Source organism: Suncus etruscus, chromosome 14 (assembly GCF_024139225.1).
Source record: "Suncus etruscus isolate mSunEtr1 chromosome 14, mSunEtr1.pri.cur, whole genome shotgun sequence".
In the NCBI taxonomy this organism is placed as follows: domain Eukaryota; kingdom Metazoa; phylum Chordata; class Mammalia; order Eulipotyphla; family Soricidae; genus Suncus; species Suncus etruscus.
The window spans coordinates 31,919,772-31,939,214 of record NC_064861.1 but is presented as its reverse complement, the minus strand read 5'-3'; the positions used below and the strand labels follow the sequence as shown (position 1 = coordinate 31,939,214).

Below are 19,443 nucleotides of genomic sequence, written 5' to 3'. Positions count from 1 at the left end.
CTTCCAGACACCCTAAATAATCCAGCCAATAACAGGATGTGTAGGGTAAGTGACAGTGGAGGGTGGGGGGTGGAGCATGGGTGGTGGGGGGTGGTTCTGAGCATTACTGCTTTGTGTGGTTGGGGGCCATGGGGTGCCTGTGGTGAGTGTTCAAGGAACATAGTCAAGAGCTATTGAGTCCTTAGAAATGCCACCTAGTCAGGATCAAAGCACCCCTTCAGCAAGGGAGGTGTGGGCCAATGTGACACCTGGCAGGCACTTTAAAAAAGAGACTACAGGCCACAGGGCTTGTCAGACCCCACAGGGGAAGGAAGCGAAGATTGTCCACATACTAAGGGCCCTTTATCCAGTCCTGGCCCCATAAGCCCTTTCTCCTCTGCAGGGTTGAGAATGCCCAGGCAGCCAGAAAGAAAAGGGCCTGAGCCATGAATATGTCCTGTACGTTCAGGGAGTGAGCCCTAGGTAACTTCTATTACTGCTAAGGTAGAGATGCAGCAGTGTAAAGCAGAGGGGGCATATCATGGCACCCCAAAATCTGATGGGATCAATGAGGAGACCTACTTTGGATAACTGTGAAAACAGAAAAGCTGCTGCTAAACAATTCAAGTGCAATTCATCTGTTTTCAAAACACTCAGACCTGAACTAGAGATACAGTACAAGGGTTAAGATGTACTGTGGCCCACCCAGATTCAAACCCTGTTACCAGATATGGATCCCTAGGTCCCATAGGAAGTTATCTGTTGAGCACAGAGCTAAGAATAAGCCCTGAGCACCCTTGGATGAAGCCCCCAAACCAAAATTCTCAAACATGTCAACTTCCGCATCCTACTTACAGGGGCCACAGATTCTATTATGTTCACGGGGGGACTCTGAGATCAAGACCCTCCTAGTTCAGGGAGGAGGTCGGGATCTCTTGTTAGAGATGCCCCCCTCTCAGTCCTGCAGGGCTGCCAAGACACTCCACAATGTGCCCAGTAAGGAGGTGAGAACAGCCTGGCCACCAGCAGGAGGCAGGCAGTACCCAAGAAGGAGCTGTTCTGGGGGTGGAGGAGCAGAGGGTGGTCTGTGTGTGTACCAGAAAGCAGTGCACTAATCTAAACAGAAAAAGTACTAATGGTGAATACCAGATAGAAGCTAGAAAACAACATAAAAAGCAGAAGTACGCTTGCCAGGTCTTCAGAAATAGAGATTCCTTGGATGTTTGTTTTATTATTTTTCTTCCTTTCTGTTTTTAAATTTTTAAATAAAAATAAAATAAACAAGATATGTTTGAGGATTTAAAAATAAAGAACTCTAAACTTTGTTATATTTTTCTTATTATTATTTCTTATTATGTAATATGTAATATATTATTATTATTATATATTTCTTATTATTATTCTTTTGGTGTTTGGGCTCATCTGAACTCTCGGCTCTGTGCTTTGGGCTCATTAATGGCAGAGCTAAGAAGACCATATATGTGATACCAATGATAGAATTTGGGGTAGCCATATGCAAGGCAAGCTCCGTTACTTTTTCAGCCCCAAACTTGGGGATTTTAAACTCTAGGTACTATTTAACAGTCTGTGTTAGAGATTATTTGTTGACAGCTGAAAAAGTTAGCTCTGAATTGAAGGCAGTCTTCTGCAGCGTATCTATCAAAGTGAGGATACAAGTAAACAGCAAATTACACTTGATGGAATAAATGTCAATGACTAATTGATCACTCCACCTTCTCAAACACAATTGTCTGCACATGGTAGATTAAGACAAAGAGGGAAAAGGGGGTGCCATCAAGCTTTATCTCCCCGCCAACCCAACAAATTAAAAACTAATTAACTTTCTTATTTGAAAAGTAATCCACACTTCTCTGTCAGAACATGCAATTCTGGGGTGCAGGATAATTCCAACAGAAAGGATTGTCCTTCTCCCATAGAAACATGAGTTGGGGTGCTTGCAGGCAGGTCTCCCCTGAATACAGCCATGATGTGCATAGCAAAGGGACTAGAAGAAGCCCCTTCTTTCTCTGCCCATGCCCCACACATCTCTAAGCCCAGCAAAATGGCCTGGGTTAGGCCCTTAATGCCTTATTACAAAAACAAATAAATTTCACAAAAGCCTGTCAAGAAGTGAGGCAGGGTGGTCATGGGGAGTCGCCATGCAACTGGTGGGATGTACAAGGTGCTTGTAGTTTGATTGCTGATCCTTCCTTAGTCAAGTGAGTCTCCACTTGATAGCAGCTCTGTGTGATGCTCCCGTGTCTGGGAGCTATAAGTCAATCTAGTTTTTTCCAACAAGTAGCTCCCAGGGCAGGTTCCCTCTGTGGTTCCCAGAGCCTATAACCAGAGGAAAATGCCTAAGGAGAACAGGAGGGTACAAAGACATGGAATAAGGAGGGGTTGAAGAATACATCTTAAACATTTCCTCTGCTCTCCAATTCACCCAGTAGAGGATATAATTTGGCACCAACCTGTTCAACATGATGCTCAGATCCACCATTTTTTTCTTTCTTTATTTCTGCCAGCTGTCAGGTCAATATACAGAAGAAGAAATAAAAACCTGTGGTCTGAGAGTTCTTTTTAAAAAAGAAAGAAAGGCTAGCCTCTCGGGGCACATCATCATGTCTGAGACTGTTTTTCACTCCCTTGTTTCTGCATATGGAGTGTTTGGGGGGTGGTGCCACAGACACGATGATCTGATATAAAGGGTCTAAGAAGCTGAGGGGCTAGAGCTGCAGTGGGGCCTGGGATGAATGAGAAAGAGTTGAAGGAAAAGGCAGGGCAGGGGAGCTGCAGCAGCACAGTTCCTGATGTGCTGACAGAAGAACCCAAGGCCAGTTTCCTCCCCGCCAAACAGACAGTGAAAATGCCTCCACACAACATCCAACTCAGAACCTTTTGTCTTGCCCAGAAACCTGCCTGCTATTCATTTGCCAGTGTGTCTGTTCTCCTGGGATTCTCCAATGCCACTTCAAGGCCCCTTTCCTCACTTCCGGTCTGGACAAGTTTGACACTGCAGGTACATTATTCGCTTGCCTTTCTTTATCTGCCTTTTTCACTGCCTCAGCCCTCAGCCCTTGCCCAGGACTCTTAAACGAGTTCCAAGTGCCTCCTGACCAATTCCTTCAGTCATCCTTTCACTTGTGCCCTCAGCCGCCATTTTCTGTGTTGGAGGTATAGCAGAAGCAAAGATAGCCATCGCCCTGACCCCACGAGTGAGCCCCTTGCAGAGGTGAGGAGCAGAAGGTCCAGGAACCCAAAGAACATACAGACCACGAGCATCATGATCCCAGAGAACAGGCTCTACTGCCCAGAGCAAGGGACCAGTCGGGGCTGGTACTTCAGTAGAGACCTGAGCCTCAAGCACCACCCCACCAGGCACATCCTGAGCTCTGCCATCTCCCATTATTGATTTGATCAGCAGGAAGTGCTGTAGTGCTGGCACACGAAGAACATCTGGGTGGCACTGCCCTGAGCCCAGCTGCTTCCTACCTACCATCAGTCCTCAGCTACCACCTGCTAGTTCTTCCAGTCCTGGGCCTATGGCTCAGTGATATCTGGTTTATGTCTGAATAAATAATGGTCCTGAGCTCCCACGGGTGTCTGCTTTCCAACCAGGGAGGCTGAAGCCCCAAATGCATTTTGATTAGCAGGTGCTTTCACTGTTACCACTCTGAAACTTATATTAAAAATGGGACTTAAAGTAGTTCAAATTAAATGAGTTATATATAATTAAAAAGCCTTTAAGGCACAATAAGGCTCTTTTTTCAATTTTCTTTTATAACAGAGTCGGAGGGGAAAAGAGGCCCCATGCTCTGCACTCAAAAGCCAGTCCAGCCTCATACTCTCATTTAAAACTGATGTTTCCTTCCTTGCTGCCTCTGCTTCCTGCTCCTCAGGAGGGAAACTTCCAGGGCCCGGGTATGCTCTGCCTTTCCCCACTGTCAAGAAACTGGTGGTATGTGGTGGTGATGATGGCAAACCAGCTGCTCTCAGGAGGGGGCCATTGTATTATACTCAATCTACTTTGGGCTTCTAAGTTTAGTATCATGGAATATCCTTTCAGTCACCACACTTGTGGGAAGGGTAGGAAAAGTGCAGTCAGAGACACAAGTTGGACATCAGATTGCTTGGATAAACCCCACCAATCCTAGGACCTAATACTGGACAACCTCAAACAGCTTGCACTCATCCACAAGCTTCAATTTCCACACATGTGAATAAGTAAACAGTACCTCGGAGAGCCTTTTATATTTTCTAAGTCAATAAAGTCATCCACTTAAAAGATTTTGCAAAACGGTAGATGTAAATTCAGTCTCATCATGAATAACCATGGAGTTACACCCTATCTGGCTTTCCATCAACAATCTCCTCCTCACTTCTGTCATGGAAGAATGAGAAGTGCTGTTCAGAATCCCTGTCCCAGAGGTGGCGCCAGGCTCCTGGCTCTAAGTTACTCAGAAAGAGTCATCACAGCAAAAACCAAGTTCCTAATGCAACAAGACTCTACACCTGGCTGGGAACAAAGCTCAGCCCCAGAGCTGGAGGAGCATCTCTCTTCTCCCCAGCTCCATGATGACAGGTCTAATTATTCCACAACTGCATGGATGCTGCTCACTGGATTCCACCAGCAGGGCTGGGCCCCTAAGAAGAGACATCTGGTAAACCCAAGTCTCCCCTCTCATGCAGCCTCATTTCTTCTTCAAGAACAATTTCAGCTGTCCTCATGGTGGCTACACCCAGGAACTTCCTGAAGTCACAGAGACAACTCTGGAGTCACAGGTTATGGGTATAGGCTCTGGGAACTGGGAGCTCAGGGACCAGGAAAAAGGGCCAGGCCAGAGACTGGTGAGATCTGAGTCAACACCCAGAGGTCAGGCCTGCTCTTCAGCCCATCTGCTGGGACTACAGGGACAGGGAAGAGAGATGCTCTGCAGTTACTGAGCTATGAGACACAGCCAGCTTGGTGTCTTGAGGGTGTGCTGAGTATGCAATGAGACAGGAAGAGGAAGGTGGGTAGGCAGTACAGAAAAGGAGAGATTTCAGACCACGCAAAAGCAGACCTTCCTGCATGAGCCCCCACACATGCCAGCTCAGAAGAATCGAAAGCTCAACTCCATGAAAAGCACTATTCGTGTAAGCTCAGCTCCACTGAGAGGCTGGAGGCTGACTCCCCAGTTTCACCCACCCCAAAGTCCACAAAAAGCTGCTCCTTTGCCACTGGGAACTATACCCCAACCCACAGTTGAGGCTCTGCATGTCACCTCATGTCTGAAGCTTGCAAAGTAAGGGACCAGCATGGATGCTTCTCCAGGTGGGACCAATCAGAGACAAGCCTTTGATAGAGGGAAAGACCAGAGCTGCAGGCATGAGAGGTGGCAAGACCAGGGCTATGGAGTCTGTGCTTCAGAGGAGGGAGAGAGGGGAGGGATGTCACAAGAAGAGGCACGAAAGAGAAAAACAGAAGTGAGATGGTGTGGCTGGGGTCTAAGGTAATTCCATGATGACTGCTCTGAGCCCTGGCACCCTGAACAAGCTTGGGCCCCAGAAGATGGTGGGGCCCTGGGAGATGCCCCTCCTTGCACATCAGCAGACTGGAAGGTGAGTAAGTCTGCTCCCTGGCACACAGAATCTTGGGTGAGTCACCCAGTAGCAGTCCCGGACACCAGGCCAGTGTCTTGTCTCTCTGCTTCCACAGAGTCCCATGCTGCCCTACACTCATGTTGTAAGCCTATCCAAGCTCTGCCATTGAGCTCTTGTCCTCCTCTCCCCCTGCCTCTACCTCCAATAGGCCCTTCCCATCTTTGTTTCCACCAGCTCTGAACTCTCTACCCCAGGGTTTTGGTCTACACTGCAAAGTGAGTATATTCTACCACATGTTAGTTGCTTTAAGTTATTTCTTTAAGCTCTGTGGGTAGCCATCCTCTCTCCTTGCCAGTGCCCCAAGCTGACACACCAGCCCTCAAACCAGAATGCTGGTAGGAAGCAGCTCTTGTCCATCTTCCCTTGCCATGCATAACCCCTTTTACCTGGGGCGTACAACAGATCACAGAAAATTCTGTTCAACCACATGGCAGAGGGGTGCTGGCAACTCCCAAATCACTAAATACTGGCTGAAAATATAATGCCAGGCATCTCTTTGGGAATTCCTCAACCATCCATGTAGGGAAAAAAGGTGTCCACAGCAGGCTTTTTGAGGAACCCCATGGGGGCTAAATTAGTTCTACCCACCAGAAAAATCTGAGGATACATCTGGTGGGCTGAGCCCCCATAAAAGCTTAGGTATGCCCTGGCAACTAAACATTGTAACAGTATACCCCTGGTCCTCCCTGGGAGGCCCTGGTTCTCTCCCAATACAACATATGACTGAGACTCCACTAGCATGGCTAGAGATATATCACTTGTCAGAGTGACCTGAGAAGGAGAAGAACCAAGCCCTAGCCCACCTCACTGCCACCCCAGTTCCCACATGGAACTTAAGAGTCAATGAGCTCGAACCAGAGCAATAATACAGTTGATAAGGTGGTAAGGTGCTTGCTTACCTTGCACTCAGTCAACCCAGGTTCAATCCCCAGCATCCTATATGGTCCCCAGGACTCTCCAAAAATAACTATTGAGTACAGAGCCAGGAGTAATCTCTAAGCACCACCAGGTATGGCCTACATACATTAACACACACACACACACACATACACACACACACATGTCTGATGAAGCCAACATCACCTTGATACCAAAACCAGACAGAGATGCTGCCAGAAAAAAAAATTACAGATCAATATCCCTGATGAAAACAGATGCAAAGATCCTCAACAAAATCCTGGCAAATAGGATCCAATGCCTCATCAAAAAGGTCATTCACTATCAGGCTGGAGAAATAGCATGGAGGTAAGGCGTTTGCCTTTCATGCAGAAGGTCATTGGTTCAAATCCTGGCATCCCTTATGGTCCCCTGATCCTGCCAGGAGCAATTTCCGAGCGTGGAGCCAGGAGTAACCCTGAGCGATGCCAGGTGTGACCCAAAAACCAAAAAAAAAAAAAAAAAGATCATTCACTACGATCATCCCAGGAATGCAAGAATGGCTTAACATCCATAAGTCTAACAACATAAAACACAACATCAATATCAAGAAAAATGAAAATCACATGATCATATCAATACACACAGAGAAAGCCTTTGATTCTTGATAAAATTTGATAAAAGTCATTATTGATAAACCCATTCTTGATAAAAACTCAGCAAATTGGGAATGAAAGGAATCTTTCTCAACATAGTTAAGGTCATCAACTACAAGCCAATGGCAAATATTATCCTCAATGGAGAAAAACTAAAAGCCTTTCCTCTAAATTCTGGTACACCACTCCTATTCAACATTGTACTAGAAGTACTTGCTATAGCTATTAGGCAAAAAAAAAAGTATCAAGGGAATCCAGATAGGAAAGGAAGAAGTCAAGCTCTCACTGTTTGCAGATGACATGATACTCTACTTAGAAAACCCTAAAGACTCTACCAAAAAGCTTCTAAAAACAATAGATCTAGATAGCAATGTGCAGGCTACAAAATTAACACACAAAAATCAATGGCCTTTTTATATACCAATAATGATAGGGAAGAAATGAACATTAAGAAAACAACCCCATGCACATTAGTGTCACACAAACTCAAATATCTTGGAGTCAACTTGGAGCCACACAATATCTTTTTTTGTTTGTTTGTTTGTTTTGTTTTTTGGGTCACACCCAGCAGTGCTCAGAGGTTACTCCTGGCTCTATGCTCAGAAATCACCCCTGGCAGGCACAGGGGACCATATGGGATGCCGGGATTTGAACCACTGTCCTTCTGCATGAAAGGCATACGCCTTACCTCCATGCTATCTCTCCGGCCCCGCACACAAATATCTTGGAGCCACACACTGAGTGGGAGAAACTATTTACCCAATACCCATCAGATAAGGGGCTAATATAAAAAATATACAAGGCATGGATGGAACTTTACAAGAAAAAAATCTAATCCCATCAAAAACGGGGAGAAGAAATGAACAGACACTTTGACAAAGAAGAAATACAAATGGCCAAAATGCACATGAAAAAGTGCTCCACATCACTATTCATCAGGGAGCTGCAAATCAAAACAACTATGAGGTACCATCTCACACCACAGAGATTGGCACACATCACAAAGAATGAGAACAAGCAGTGCTGGCAAGGATGTGAAGAGAAAGAAACTCTTATTCACTGCTGGTGGGAATGCCGTCTAGTCCAACCTTTATAGAAAGCGATATGGAGATTCCTCCAAAAACTGGAAATTGAGCTCCCATACGATCCAGCTATACCACTTCTAGGGATATACCCCAGGAACCCAAAAAGCCAATACAAAAATCTCTTCCTCACACCTATATTTATTACAGTGCTATTTGCAATAGCCAGACTCTGGAAAAAAAACAAGATACCCTTCAATAGATGAAGTAATGAAATTTTCCTATACATGGATGTACATGGAATCTATTATGCTGAGTGAAATAAGTCAGAGGGAGAGAGATAGACACAGAATAGTCTCACTCATCTAGGGGTTTTAAGAAAAATAAGACATTTTTTTTAATAATTCTCAGAGATAAAGAGAGGAGGGTTGGAAGTTCCAGCTCACGACATGAAGCTCACCACAAAGAGTGGTGAGTGCAGTTATAGAAATAACTACACTGAGAACTATTATAACAATGTGAATGAATGAGGGAAGTAGAAAGCCAGTCTAGAGTACAGGTGGGGGTGGGATGAGGATGAGGGAGATTTGGGACATGGTGATGGGAATGTTGCACTGGTGAGGGGGGGGGTGTTCTTTACATGACTGAAACCCAACTACAATCATATTTGTAATCAAGGTGTTTAAAGATAGTAATAAAAAAAGAAGAAATCAATGCACAAGTAAAACAAATTTAAGACTAGTATGGGGGTGGGGGAATGAAAAGTTAGAGTCACCTAGAATTAAAAAAAAAATAGTCTGAGCTTCCAAGAGGGACAAGACCCAAGAAGGTAGAACTCTCTGGGAGAGAGCCAGGGTCTAGGGTACACACCGCATAACCCCACCCCATCACTATTCGGAGCTGTGGGACAGGCACCTCTACTCCCACTAGGTCTCTTCAGCAGAGAATTTGACATACAAAATAGGACCTCTCTGAGATGAAGTTAGATTTCTTAGAGTGTCAGCATGCCTGGACTCATGCTCAAGTGCAAACAAAAGGCCTCAGACACTGCTTTCTTGGGATGGGACCCACTTTGTTCTGAATTCCAGCCTATGATTTTTTTTAATTCTGAAAAACATTTTTTACAATAAACTTTATTGAAAAGAAGAGAAAAGAAAACATATTCAAGAGAGAAATAGGTTTCTCCAGAGAAAGGCAAGAGCCTTTTCAAAAGAAATGAAATGGGGGCTGGGTACAATAGATAGGATGCTGCCTTGCTCCTAGCAGACCCCTGCTTGATGCCTAGCATCTATATGGTCCCCCGTGTCTCAGCAGAAGTTATTCTTGAGCCAGGAGTAACCTCCAAGCACAGCCAGGTGTAGCCCAAAAACAAACAAAAAAAGTGAAATGAAGGAATTATACTCTTCAAGCTAGGATGCAGATAATTTCAGAAAGATGTCACTATAGCCATGAGTCATGTGCGAGGACACTGCTCTATCACTGAAACACATTCAGGGCCTCTTTTTCTTTCATGGATAAGAAGGCATAAATCAAAATATAATTCAAGAGGTCATAGGGATTCCATGTGATCATGCAGGTCTATCCTTAAAATTTTCGTTTTTCTCAGGGCTGGAGCAATGGTGCAGTGGTAGGGTGCTTGCCTTGCACGTAGCTGATCTAGAACAGACTGCAGTTTAATCTCCCAGTGTCCCACATGGTTCTCCAAGCCAGGAGCAATTTCTGAGCGCATAGCCAGGAATAACACCTGAGCATCACTGAGTGTGTCCCAAAAATGAAAAAAAAATGTTTTTCTGAGTAAGGAGATAGCACGAAGGGTTGAAATGCATACTTTGCTTTTGGGAGCTATGGGTTTCATCTCTGGCACTACATGGTCCCCCTCCAAGCACCTCTGAGTATGATTCCCAGCCCAAACCTCACCCCAAAGTGTTTGGTCTTCTGTTCTGGGAAATGCAAAGATCCAAGAATTGTTTTTCTGTACAAAGGGCAGGTTTGTGACTATTTGGACAATCAACAGGGGCATCAATTCAAGCTCTTTTCTTCCTCTCCCAGACAGCTTTAGTTTTCTAGATCTTGTGAGTTTTTGAAATAGCTGAGCACATGGTCAGGACCTGTAATGCCTCTGGGGCAGTTGGCAGCTCATTGGGAGAAAATTCAGTGAGAGCCTTTGGATTTTCACTTAAAACAAAAATTAACAAACCCCTCATGTGTCAGAGTCAAGATCCATGAGGAAAGCAGTTGGGTTTCTGTGGCTGCATGTGTTCCTGACTCAAGGAACAATCTAATGCTGAGGTGCAGATATACCACCAGCCAACAGAGGGGTCATAGAGTGTAAAACAAAAATAATCCACAAGTTGGTGAGAATGTCCCACATGCCATGTTCTAATCTCTTAGGCAGGTGGTTCTGATGAAGAATGGTAGCAGCAGAGAAATAATACCAAGCCAGTCAAAAGATTAATCAGAGGGGACGGAGGGATAGCATGGAGGTAGGGCATTTGCTTTGCATGCCGAATCCCAGCATCCATGTGGTCCCCCGAGTCTGCCAGGAGCGATTTCTGAGCCTAGAGCCAGGAATAACCCCTGAGCATTGGTGGGTGTGACACCCCCCCCCCAAAAAAAGAAAGATTAATCAGAGTTAGTCTACTTTTACTTCATGGTCTTTCTGCCTCATGACCTCTCTCTGCCTCATGGTCTCTCTCTCCCTCTCCTCTCTCTTCTCTCTCTCCTCTCTCTCCTCTCTCTTCCTCTCTCTCTCTCTCTCTCTCTCTCTCTCTCTCTCTCTCTCTCCTGAGACCAAAGCTGGAACTCCTTTCTTTATTCAAACCAATTCCCCAACTCCTGAAGGAGAAGGTCTAGTAATCCAGGTGGACTTTTACCTATCAAAAGAAGAGGCTACCATACCAGGAAGAGGAAGTCAGGGAACACTTTTGTCTGGGGTTGATAGCTGGGTATTACTTTACAATAGTGGGGTCAGTTTTCCATTCCAAGGCTTGGATCACCCACCCAAGGCTCTCCCTGCCCTTTACGGGGTGCTGCTCAGAATATAGTGCCCCTTTCCCTTCTATGCCCATCTCTGGGGACCAGGTCCACCTCCCAAGAGGAGACAAGTCCCAAGAGTCTCATAAAAGAATCCACAGCAGCAGAGGAAACATCACCCTGCTTTGGTGGCATTGAGGCAGAACCCACTCCTCAGCTTGCAGGAGCCACTGCCCCTGGCATGTGCCTGTCTAAATGGGAAACCAGAGAAAGAAGAACAGGCAGACGATGGGGTCTGATAGGCATGATGCCTCTAACTCCCTGAAAAACAAAAATCAGAGTCTCATCCCTAGTACAGTGTCAAATGTCCTAATTACAGCAGGGCAAGTTTCCTAGGGAAGCGTAGATTATTTAGCAGTACCGGCATAAATAAAGTGGTCAGATGCATACATGCGAAATTAAGAGGAAGGAAAATAATGGTTTTCTGTGAACCCATGAATGCTCATTTTCCTGGGTCACAGAACTTTTCAACAGTCAATTAAAACTCTGTCAACTCTGATCTCAAATCAGAACAGGGCAGGGAGTGTGCTAACCAGCACGCAGAAGACAATTTACAGGGAGCAGAGTCATCCAGTACCAAGGACAGAGAGCGGCCCAAGAGCTAAGTAAAGACACCATGTAGAGCTCCTCGTCCCTGTTGTGGTCATCCAAACAATCTGGCTGACTTAGGTGCCCTGGTGGAAGAAAGGATGTAAGAGGACCCTGACCCTCAAAGATCAAAGCCTCCAGACACAAGCCATGAGGAACCTGGGTTTCCACACCCCACTGCTGCCTGCTTGCCAGCCAGACTTTCAGCCTCTAGCTGCTTAAATGCATCTCATCTCTGCTCTTACTGCCTTGCCCCCAGCTCCCGTCATACTATTTCTGCAGCTACTGCAGCCTATTGTTTCACTCTTTATCCTGACAGGTCTGTGCCCAAAAGGCCAGAGTTAACAACACATGGATTCTCCAGGGCATGACTCTAGAATTTCTCAGCTCAGGGGTCCCTAATTCTGGAAAACCATATCCCAGAACTGGAGACCCAAAGAAGAAGATTCCCTCTCTCCCACCCTGTGCCTCATCCTTGCCAGTAAGGCAGGAGGAGCTCTGGATTGGCTTCAAAGAGGGCAATTATGCCCCTCAAATGAGCACTACCTGATCAGGACAATCATGCAGAAAAGCCATAGCAGAGACTCATGTGGCCTGGGCTTCTAGAGAAACCAGGATACTCTGAGTCTGCAGTTTGCAGGACCCTCCACAGGAGGAGGGAGCTGGCTGTCTCTTCGCCCAAGAGTGAAGAGGATCAGGAGGCGGTACCACCCATACAATCCTAAACTCTACCAGTCAGGACATGGCAGAGAAGGGAAGAGGAATGTCGGGAAATCTGGGAGAAGGGGGTACTCACTACTTTAAATGCAAACAAGTAGGTGACAGCAATGACATCCATGGATAGATACAAATTAGTGTTCAGTTCAGACTGCCCTAGTCCTTCGGAAAGTCCAGCCCAGCCAATCATTTTAGGTGCAAAACCAGAAGCTGTCTCAAAGGGACTAGCACACCCCTGAGCACAGCCTGGGGCCCACACCACAGCCAGGGCAAAGGGCCAGTCAACCAGGTTCTGAGCTGCACTTTTTTTTTTTTTAATCCCTTCCTGACATCATCTCCCAACATGTCAAAGTCAGTTTTTGAAATCATTTCTCAGGTTCTGTTGCTTTAGGTCATTTGTTCTTCTCTTATAAAAATAATATAATAAATGATAGCAGGGATGAAGAGATAAAGGAGGCTAAAGGAATCTTCATCTACTCCTACTGGGAATGTTGATTCACACAACTTTTTTAAAAACATTGAGACTTCAAACAACTAAGAATTAAGCTTTTAGATAACCTGGCAATTTGATTTCTGAGTATTTACCTCAAAGGTCCCAATATTCTATTCTGAAAATAAATTTGCACTTCTATATATTTATTACATCACTATTCAGAATAGCCAATATATGGAAATACTATATACATTCAAGAATAGATCACTGGATAAAGAAATCATGTTATAACAATATATGTGCATATGCATATATATTAATAGACTATAAGAATAATAAAAATAATTCAATTTGCCACAACATGGATGGAGCCGGAGGGCATTATGCTGAGTGAATAAGCCAGAGAAAAAGAATAAATGCAGAATAATATATATCATGGTGGGTATAAAGAAGCATGTTCATTTTTCTTTCCTACAGATATCTCGCAGGACCTTACTCCAGTATCACAAAAGGCATATTATGTATTTATTGAGAAGGGGATGGTCATGGAAGGAGAAAGATTCTTTTTTTTTCCATCTTTTTTTTAATATTTTATTTAAACACCTTGATTACATACATGATTGTGTTTGGGTTTCAGTCATGTAAAGAACACCACCCATCACCAGTGCAACATTCCCATCACCAATGTCCCAAATCTCCCTCCTCCCCACCCGACCCCTGCCTGTACTCTAAACAGGCTTTACATTTCCCTCATACATTCTCATTATTAGGACAGTTCAAAATGTAGTTATTTCTCTAACTAAACTCATCACTCTTTGTGGTGAGCTTCCTGAGGTGAGCTGTAACTTCCAGCTCTTTTCTCTTTTGTTGTCTGAAAATTATTATTGCAAGAATGTCTTTCATTTTTCTTAAAACCCATAGATGAGTGAGACCATTCTGTGTTTTTCTCTCTCTCTCTGACTTATTTCACTCATGAGCTGCACTTTCTTAAGGGCAACTGGATTTAGGGAGGAGAAGCCAGTATTTGACTGCATGCTTTGACCTTGAAAACTTTCAATACCTGGTGCCTGGCCCCGGAGCATCTCTGTCCATGAGCAAAGAGTCAGAGAACTGCAGTGAAGACAGAGCAACCATGTTGATGATCTTGGTCACTGGACCCATGACTAGGAATTATGGGTGAGAATGACTTAAGAAAATCAGTACATGGCAGGAAGTGAAGACCAGGCTGTGTAAGGACCATCCACTCCCAGCCCAAAGAGGTGGGGACACAGCACTCAGGGCCCAAAGTTGGTGGCCCTCGCACACACAAATGCTCCCACAAGTAGGGGTGGCTTTCTGGGGGACTGTAATCTAACATTTCTTTTTCCTACCCTCCAATGTAAAATTCTACCAGTAATTCATTTTATACTTTATGTGGGCTAGGTTCTAGGAGAAGGAGGAAATGCAGCAAATTTAGAATTTCTTGGAGTTGCTTCCTCTGAATTCAGAATAACATTAGTATTCGAGGCCCTGTTCTGCCACTCAGCCGTTACTCAAGAGGCCCTCCACCAGATCTGCTCCTTTTCATCTACCTACATAACATGGGATGCTCCTTAAAGCTATTTCAACTTCAGTCTTTGTACATAAAACAATTAAAAAAAACTCACACTTGTTATAATTGTCTTTAAAATGTGTGAAAACACACGTACACACACTTGGGTCCTTTAATCCTTATTTACCCTTAGGACACTGGAATAATTGGTATAATATCTTGAAAGGCAAATCAAATCATATTAAGGCTTTCCAAGTATTTGAACAATCTTAACTCAATGGACATTTTATGGAGTGCCATTCTCAGGGAGAAACACACACAGAGAAAAACATCTTAGCACTTTCCAAGAAGAATTTCTGAAAAGGGTTTCTGATGTACTTATCAAATCTCCAAAAACTCTGTTGGTCTAGATTCCTCGAGAAAACAAAGCTATTGGAGAGTCCTTTGAGAGTCAGTTCATAGTATTTGAGTGCTGAACTATGGATATAGTAACAGCCACAGTTCCAAGAACAAACTACTTATACATTAGAACTATCTTGACTGTCAGTCAGATACAAGCCCAGGCCACCCTGTCCCCAGCTGCCTACAGATTTGCTGGAAGCTCCTTTGTGTCCCCACCCCTCATCTTCAAAAAGTAATCTGCTTGGTGAGAGTGGAGACTTCTATGCATGTAGATAACTAATAGTTTAATCCAGAAGTAATGAACTTATTCTGCCTTATATCCCCTTTCCACAAAAATTAACCAGTATAATGCCCTTTAAAAGTCATTTTAAAGCCAGGAGTAGAAGAGGTTTTCTTCTGTCAAGAGTCATTTGGATATTTATAATACTATTCTCAGGCCTTATAGTACAGGCAGATGGACCAATGGACAGCTAACAAGAAGCACCTTGTACCAGGGACAGAGCCCATGAACTGAGTCCCCACACTTACTGTTAAAAGGTATAGAAAGCATTCCCCTAGTGCACCCTAGGCTACTGCCACCCCAGGATCATTCTAGTTTCCCTACACACCTAGGGGAATGGTATCACCAATCTTGGGAAAGACTGATATCAAGTGACATCTGAAAATACCATGGCCACCTCCCTCCTGTCCTGAAGACTTGGAGAAACAGATGCCCTAAAACAAAATGAGCTGCTGTCTCGCTTGTATAATGATCAGACACAATGAGAAGAGGCTAGATTTTAAAAGGCAAGCTTCATCAATTCTAAAGTAGAAATATGAGAATTAAAAAAATTTTAAATAAAAAAGGTCAGGAAAGACATGGAACTCAATGGAAGAAGTCAGATGCATGGCCAAGAGTGTCCAGAAAGATGAGAGAAAGTAGTAAAGACCAAAGCTGGGCCTTGGGAACAAGGAAAGACTCAAAAGTTTGAGGGAAAGGGGAAAGGAGTACCCAGCAGAGGCTCCCACAAGGAAGAGAGCAACCCTGCAACCCAGATGCTCCTGCACCAGCCTGTGAGGCCCAGGATATACCCACACCTGCTCCTCAATGGGTGCTTCCTGGAGGGTGTCCAGGAGGCTGCCATGACTGCAAAAAGCCACCCCTGAGTAAAGAGAGGTGGGGAGCTTCACTTCACAGGCAGCTGCTCCCACATCTAGCCCTTTGAGACTTGACTTCCTTTTCCTGAAGCTGCAACATTTCTAGATTTAGGAGACAATGACACCCCTGCCCCCCAGCTAAACCTAACTTGTGCTGCTGTGTGTGTGTGTGTATGTGTGTGTGTGTGTGTGTGTGTGTGTGTGTGTGTGACATGCCGATAGTATGTGTGTTCTCAGTGTGAACAGCTGCAGCTCTTTCATATTAGTGTCCAAGTATCAGGGAGTTAACAGCAAAGATAAAGAGGCTCCAGATTGATATTAACTTACCTTCAATTACCACCAGCTAAATCCCACCTTAATTGGTTTGACTCTTTTTAATTGAAATAAGTGAATTTAAACTTCGGGCCAAGAAGCCCCTGCAGTCAGAAGACTAAACAAGCGTACCTGGGTGTTTTGCTGCTTTGCTATTAAATATTCAACAATAGATTTGTAGGATTTAAGTGCTCATTTTCCCTCTGTATGGATACAAGTATAATGATTCAGCTGCTCCCAGATGGGAAATGCTGGGCTCACTCACAGGCAACTCAGCCTCTAGACTCTTTGAAAAGAGCATTAAGTTGCGTCCTTCCTGGATTTAGATGGGAGCGATAGTGTTTCTATTTAATCATCTGCTCACCACAAAAGGAAGCCACACTCGCTTCAGCTGGAAAAGTGTGCATTAAATTACTTCTGAAGCTCCCTGAAGATTAAGGCTTGTAAGTTTGGGATTGCATTACAATTAAGTAATAATGAAAGCGAAATCGTGTCTTTTGATCAAATAATGCACTAATCCTACAACACACCGTGTACTACAGTCACTGTAGACTTGAGGAGGGAACTTCTTCCTCACGCTAGAGGACAGGAGAAGCACAGCAGGAATGGAGAAAGACAATGAAGAACAGCCTTGAAAGGCTCTCCCATTAGCACTCAAGACTTCATGAAGAGAAACCCAGACTGTTTGACCCAAAGGGTAGAGTCCATTCTTTGGTTTATTTTGTTTAGTTTGTGTTTTTGATGGGGGCACACCTAGTGGTGTACAGGAACTCCTGACATGCCTAGGACTTAAACCTGAAGCCCCATATGCAAAATTCTACTCCTGCCTCTGGTGTCCTTCTGTGATGCTGGAGATGGAACCCAGATGCTCACAGGTGGGAGAAAATGCTCTCCTGCTGAGTTACATCCATGGCCTGGAGTCATTTCTCAAAACACAATGTTTTTTAACAGAGGTCATCTCTTTGTTATGCCCTTTTTCTAAGGCCTACTGCCTTCCTACCCAAGCAAAGTTTGGCCTCCGAATCCTCTCCAGTACTTCTGACTTGCGTTCACTTAGCAATTAGCAGTATATCGAGAGTCTCCAGGGGAGGATTTGAGAACACGTTTTTCAGTTTCTGGAGCTCTTTGGAAGCATTTCCCTATACCGAACATGCCATTAATCATTCTTATCTGTTCATTAAGGCAATCTCCCTAGGGTCTCCACTTGCCAGTTCTTCCTCAGACTGCGTCTTTTTTTTTTTAATCTATATACCTGAAAAGGAGTCTATTTATTTTTAAAACATATTTTATAATTAAAGACTTGGTTATTTTGCATGGGTGTGCTGCACCGGTGAGTCCGCACTTTCTGAGTTTTATTAAGTATACAGAAAGGCCATTCTCTGGAGGGTATTTGTGGAAGACCAGTCATCAGCAAAAGCTTGATCTGGGACAGCCCTGGAGTGGGAGAGATTTTAGCCTGCGCCTGCTGGCTGGACACACTCTTGTTCCTCTCCATGTGTGCAACTGCCTCTGGACCGACCCCACCGAGAGGATGTGCTTTCTTACTCACTCTGCTCAGCACTTTACAGGCGGGGGCACACAGGACACTGTAACAATGACAAGCAATCATTTTTAAATGCCACATAGCTGTGACTTGAGATACCTCTGCCTGCGGCTCCCCCACTCCCACAGTCAGGCCTCGGCTGGTTCTGGGGTCTGTCCATCCCAATGCAGCAGGCAGGGAGGCTGCCAGCAGAGCCAGGTGCAGTCCAACACCTCCTGGTGTCATCCTGTTGACTCTGTTGAGACACAAATAACAACTTCTCAGAATGAAATACTGTAGCATGGCAGTATAGCACCAAGTAGGAAGTTAGTGCTGGTGTTCCAGAATCAGAGGAGAATCAGGTGACCCCAAGTGATCATATAGTGATCTTCCCGGATCTTCCCCCAAAGTCCTGATAAGAGTGATCCCTGAGTGCAAAGCCAGGAGTTAAGCCTTGAACACGTTCAGTTGTTGTTGTTGTTTTTTGTCACAAAACAAATATGAATAAATAAGTAAATAAATCCTGACACCACCCTCTGAGCTCCCTTGGAGAAGTCCTTTGACATCTGAGTGTGAGTTTACTTGCCACTGTGATAGTGACAGTAATTGTGTCCCTCTGTCTCCATGGAGCAGCTAGAAAGAGTTTTCTAGGCAGCCCATAGAACTTTATCAACTGCAACAGTTCTGTGAAACCCATTTGTAGTGCCACCCACCACATCAGAGTCAGAGGAGAGAACATGCCCTCTGCGGGCCACATTCTTGTTCCAGCTCCCTCAGAGAGCACAAGACATGGGAGCAACTGGGCACACCATCAGCATGTAGTCAATGAGCAGCAGGGATCCCCCTCGAGTCAGTGCCCCCTGTTTGTAGCTGAAGCCTTAGTTGACCAAATAGTGAAATTGAAAGAAATGTGAAAGGTACAACATTTTTGTTTCCAGATCAGTCATTTTTTGTAGCAAAGTTCAAGCATCCAGGGATAATGGGGTTGCAATGACATTAAATGGCTTCTTGAGGCTCACTTGATAAACTGATTAAAGCCCTCAAAGGTAAGGAATGGGCAATTCAAATAATTACATGGACGAACAGACTAAGGATCAGCTACTACAAATACTCAGCTCCCTCTTGTGTGCTGGGCTTCAAGCTAAGAGAATGTGGCACAGATGGAGACCAGCCCAGGAGCTGCAGAGTCCAACCTCAAACCGGCTTTTTCTGGGGAACTGCCATAGGGACCCCAGCACATAGTTTCTGCAACTTTTCCTTGAAACTTGGGGAGGGGAGCCTAAGGATTTCTGTGAGTAGTGCAGGATTCAGTGCTTCATTGTGTGTATATCTATATGGCTTAAAAGGAACATGCAGATCTCCTATATTTAAGCAGCTCAAATGAACTGTCTCAGGGCTGGTCCAGAGCAAGCCTCTAAACCAAACCAGATTAGGGGCTTAAGGGACATCAGAGCCTATCTGAGAAGCTTACCCTGCATTCCTCTATACACAACAGCTTTGGAGGATCCCTAACTTTAAACATAAGGGGCTGGAGGTATTACATAATCCCCAGCCCTGACCCCAGGATCAGTCACTAAACATACTCCTGTCAT

The 19,443-nt window shown here is 44.7% G+C and overlaps 1 protein-coding gene across 1 annotated transcript in view; it reads right to left on the bottom strand.

Moving 5' to 3' along the window:
* Positions 1 to 19,443, bottom strand: part of FSTL4 (follistatin like 4) — a 336,185-nt gene that overhangs the window by 309,330 nt on the left and 7,412 nt on the right. Inside the window, exon 2 of the mRNA XM_049786821.1 lies at positions 17,972 to 18,107. Coding sequence (XP_049642778.1) covers positions 17,972 to 18,097 — 126 coding nt within the window. The 5' untranslated portion in view covers positions 18,098 to 18,107. The remainder of the gene's footprint in view (positions 1 to 17,971; positions 18,108 to 19,443) is intronic.